Below are 5,213 nucleotides of genomic sequence, written 5' to 3'. Positions count from 1 at the left end.
GATATGGTATTACCGAATACTTTTTCCCAGTCAGTGGCTTCCCTTTTTACCCTACTGGAGAAGTTTTTGGATGTGCATAGGAATTTGAGTCTTAGAAGGTCCCATTCATCTCTCGGTTCCTGCTTCCTGTTTGTGTGACTTCAATCCTTGGTGGGCATGGACATCTGCAGCCCCTGGACGTGAGAGCTTTCTTTCGGTCCTGATATCCTCCTGGCCTCCGTAGTATTTGCTCCACTCCTATCCATTCTGGCTGAGACCCCTCTTTATTTCTAGGATCTGAGGATTTCCCTTTCCATGTTTTAACCTCGACTATATATTGTTATATTTCATCTTGTGTTTGTCATAGGAAATGGAGGAAGGGTCGACATTAATCATTTTTACTTACTGTTACTGGAAGTCCAGATATTCTATTTATAACAAATTCCCCTCTTGCTAATGTTTATTATTTGCTTTTAAAATAAATATTATATCTTTTAATAGAAAAAACAGATATGAGGGAAGCAGCTGGATGGTGCCTGACTGCAGCAAATGTTGAAAAGTTTTCTAATTTTTTTTCTTGACTTTGGTACAAAGGGAACATTCTCCAGGCAGTAAACTCGGGAGACGGGGAATCATCTACCAAGAAATGGAATTTTCCAGAGCTTTGTATCCGTTCCCCTCCGTCTTCCCCACTCCTTTCTGCTCTGCAGAGGCGCTCTCTATGGAGAAACCTGCTCGTACTTGATTCACGTCCTTTGCACTAAGAATATTGAGAAATGTGCTTCTGGAAAGAAGGCATTCCCAGACCAGACTGAGCTCAGCAATCCTGGCAAACCAACAGCTGGCTGGGGGATGAACTGGTTCCAGATCCTGGGAATTCACAGCTACGAATAGATGAATGGGATCGATCTCATTTGCATTTCATCATGACTCAGGAATTCCCTGGTGCTGCATCCCTGGGCAAATTAAAAAGCCTTGCTTTAATCAGTCTCTGACTTTCACTGTCAGGATACTGGCTGGGGAGATGTCCGTTATGCTCACGAGAGGACTCAAACTCTCTGATTGGAAGGAATAATCCACTTCAGCCCACAAAAGTCTGGATTCCACTGACTTACAGTGGAATCCAATACAGCTCTTCTCAGAAGCATCTGAACCTGTACAGGGCATTAAGAATGGACAGATATTCTCAAGTGATAGTGAAGACATAGAAGACTCTGCAAGGGTGTTAGAAATGCTCTCTCAATTATCACCTATGAATCAAAATGCAGGGTCACAGGTAGGGGTGAAGTATGCAGAGAAAGATACATATAATAAAATTTACATAAATAATATAAAACCTGATAGCTAAATTCTGGTCATAGATGAAAGTGTTGGAGGGAGACGAGGGACAGCGCAGGAGAGGAAGATCCTTGATGAGATGGACTGAATCTGTCACTGGGGAATTGGGGATAGGTGTGTTGGAGAGCTTAGGGGTGTTGTACATGGGTCATTATGAGTCGCAGGTGACTCAACAGCACATAACAACAACAACATCAAGGCTAACCTTGAGAAGAATGCGAATCCCAGAACACTTGATTGTGCTCATGCAAAAACTACACTTGGACCAGGAGGCAGTCATCCGAACAGAGCAAGGAAACACTGTATGGTTCAAAATCAGGAAAGGAGCAAGTCAGGGATGCAGCCTGGCTCCATACCTTTTCAATCTGTATGCAGAACAGATCATCTGAGAGGCTGGACTTTATGAGGAGGAGTGTGACATCAGGATTGGAGGAAAACTCATCAATAACCTGCATTATGCAGAGAACACAACCCTGCATGCCTAAACTAACGAGGACCTGAAGTATTTGCTGCAGAAAGTCAAAACTGTAGTGTGTAATGTGGACTGAAGCTCAACATCAGTAAGACAAAGATTCTCACCACTGGGCCAACTGGCAGCACCATGATGGATGGAGAACAGATGGAGGCTGCTAACAATTTCAGCTTGCTCAACTCCACAATCAACATTCTTGGCACGAAAAGTGGAAATCAAAAGATAAATTGCATTTGGGAATTCTGATGTCAGGGACCTCCCCAAGGTAACTGAGAGCAATGATATCAGTCTAGAGACTAAGATGTGCCAGATCCAGGCCATGGTCTTTGTAATTGCCTGCTGGGGTAATCGGGATGGGTGTGTCAGAGGCAATGAGATTGGCACAGGACAGAGCAGGATTTAGGGCTGTTGTACACAGGGTCGCTATGAGTCGCAAACGACTCGACGGCACATAACAACAACAAGCTACCCCTTTAGTGAGCTAGACAATGACTAAGGATAACAGAAGAAGAATCAGTTCCTTTAAGTTGTGGTGCTGAAGAAGAATATTGAACATACCATGGTCTGCCAAGAAAACAAATGGGTCTGTCGTGGAGAGGGTGAAACCAAGTTTTTCCTTCGAGGCTAGGATTTTAAAGCTCTGTCTCAAATACTTTGGGCACATGGCCAGGAGGGACCAGTACTTGGAGAAGGACATCGTGCTTGGAAGGATGGAGGGACAACGTAGGAGAGGAAGACCTTGGATGAGATGGATTGACATAATAACTGGGGCAGTGGGATTAGGTGTGCTGGAGTCAGTGAGACTGGCTCAGGAAGGGCAGGCTTCAGAGTTGTTGTACATAGGGTCACTATGAGTCACAGGTGACTTGACATTACTTAACAACAACAAATTTATTATCTATCTATGTATCCATCTATGTATCTATCTATGTATCTCTCTCTCTCTCATATCTATCTCGTCTATCTCATCTATATCTCAGCTGTTAGCCAAAACCCAGTCGGTGATAGCCCAAGAAACTTGCGCCTGTAAAGATTACAGCCTAGAAAACACTATGGAGACAATCCGCTTCTTCACCCGGACGGCTGTGTGTCAACATCAATTTGATGGTACCACACAACAACTGATTCTGCTCTATCCAGTGCCATCCTCGCAATCTCTCCTGTACCTAAGTCCAGTGTCGTAGTCAGAGTCAAAAATCCATCTCATTGAGGGGCTTCCTCTCTTTCACTGCCCCTCCACTTTTCCAAGCATGACGTCCTTGCCCAAGGAGTAGCCTGTCTGAAAACATGTCCAAAGAATGTGAGATGAAGTCTCACTCTCCTTGCCCCCAGGAACACTTTGGCTCTCCTTCTTCTAAGACAGATGGTTCTTTCTTCAGCCCATGATACAGCCAATATTCGCCCCTCTCTGTCTCATTGCTGTCGAGTAGGAACTGACTCGTATTTGGCTCTCTAGTGAGTTTCTGAGGCTATAAATTGCATGGGAGATTTCTCATCTTTCTTCCTCGGAGCTGCTGGTGGAGCTGCCGGAGAGGCTCAACTTCAGCTTGTTGTTGTTTGCTGTGTACCGTTGAGTCAAATTAGAACCAAGACATTGCTGACCCTCGGGCGGGTTTTCAGTGGCTGTAAATGGCACAGTAGGAGACGGCCCATCTTTTTCCCCAAGGTGGATTTGAACCAGCCACCTTAAGGTTGGGAATGCAACTCCCTACCCACTAGGCCACCAGGTTCTCAGGAAGTCATGTTAGCCAGCACATAGCATTTTGGTCACACAGGTTCATTTTGCCAGTTCCCCATGCAGAGAGCTGGGTGGTTATGGGGTTGCAAGTGGAAATCTTACTAAGACCCACAGACCACTGCCTAAGTGAGTGCTTCTCTGTAAGTCATAGAGGCAGCCATTTCTTCCTGACTGCTGGCCCCAGTCAAAGGGAAAAGGCAATGCCCTGGATACTCAGGCTCAGACCCCATCTTGACATGACATTAAAGGGCTGAGATAAGTCAGAAGGTAGGACCTCTGAGAAAAATGCAGCTGAAGACAATATAGTAGAACACTGGGGATTCGGTTGTGTGACTCAGCTACATGGACGGGAGCAATGATTTCCCATGTCACCTTGCTATCCCAGACATTCACTTCCTCCATGTCAATCCCGCCTTCTTTCAAGGTCAAGTCAGGGGTAAGGGGTGAGGGGCCCCTGGATGGTGAGAAAGACCCATGGTTGCATGTCTGGCCAGCGGCCCTTACCTGTTGAGATACACCCGCTTCTCGGTGAACTGGCCGTTGCCATGGTGAGGGTCCTCGAAGGGTTCGTTCTGGACGACCTCCACCCCCTCTCCTCGGTCACTCTGTTCATGGCTGTGTTTGCTGATCATGTACAGCTGTCCAATTTTGTACTAGAGAAAACACAGAGATGGAGAGGTCAGCCCCACCGTCTGCCTTTGGTGAATACCCCCCAATCACGACGCGGCAAACAACAAATGACATCAGCAGCCTTCTGCTGAGGAGACAGAGCAAAAACTTTCTCCTTTCCTGAGGAGCAAGGTGGAGAACAGGTGTGAAGAGAATGTAGAAACGGGGACTTTTTCATCACCTCTGTGAAAGTTCACTAGAGAGGAGGCTTTTAAGGTCTGGTTGTGGACTAACCTTTATGTGGTAACAAAGTAGTCTCATTTTCTGGAGACGAGATTAAGATTGTTAACAATTTCAGCTTGCTTAGGTCCACAACCAATATTCTTGGCACCAGTGGCCAGAAAATCAAAGGATGAACTGGATTAGGAAAGTCTGCTGTCAGGGATCTCGTTAGAGTGCTGAAGAGCAATGATGCCAGTCTAGAGACTAAGGTGTGCCTGATCCAGGCCTTGGTTTTTTGCAGTTACTTGCTATCCATCAGAGAGCTGGACAATGACTAAGGATGACAGAAGAATTGATGCCTTTGAGTTGTGGTGCTGGAAAAGAGTATTAAACATTCCATGGACTGCCAAGAGAACAAACAGGTCTGTTCTGGAGGGGGAAAACCAATTTGCTCTCTGGAGGTAAGGATTTTGAAGCTCTGTCTCACATACTTAGAGCACGTGGCCAAGAGGGACTAGTCATTGGAGGAGCACATCATGCTTGGGAGGGTGGAGTGACAGCGCAGGAGAGGAAGACCCTGGATGAGACGGACTGACACTATGACTGTGGTCATAGAGGCAAGTGTGTCGGAGTCAGTGAGACGGGTTCAGGACAGGGCAGGGTACAGACCTATCGTGCACAAAGTCACTATTGGTCACAGGCAATTAAATGGCACATGACAACAACACTGAGTGAAATGGAATGAAAGTCCTGTTGTATTTGGCAAAAGACAGGCAGGTTCACCGCAACCAAACCCACTACCATCAGGTCAATTCTGGCCCACACAACCTGCAGGACAGAGGCCTGTGCCGGAGG

General features: G+C 46.2%; 1 protein-coding gene across 1 annotated transcript in view; it reads right to left on the bottom strand.

Moving 5' to 3' along the window:
* The window catches only part of PITPNC1 (phosphatidylinositol transfer protein, cytoplasmic 1), a 163,459-nt gene extending 159,285 nt beyond the window's left edge, over positions 1 to 4,174 (bottom strand). The window contains exon 1 of the mRNA XM_006886271.1: positions 4,032 to 4,174. Coding sequence (XP_006886333.1) covers positions 4,032 to 4,159 — 128 coding nt within the window. The 5' untranslated portion in view covers positions 4,160 to 4,174. The remainder of the gene's footprint in view (positions 1 to 4,031) is intronic.
* Between the last annotated feature and the right edge of the window lie 1,039 nt (positions 4,175 to 5,213).

Source organism: Elephantulus edwardii, unplaced genomic scaffold (genome assembly GCF_000299155.1).
Source record: "Elephantulus edwardii isolate Elephantulus edwardi_28Jun2011 unplaced genomic scaffold, EleEdw1.0 scaffold00048, whole genome shotgun sequence".
In the NCBI taxonomy this organism is placed as follows: Eukaryota; Metazoa; Chordata; class Mammalia; order Macroscelidea; family Macroscelididae; genus Elephantulus; species Elephantulus edwardii.
This window is presented reverse-complemented; position numbering and strand designations above follow the sequence as displayed.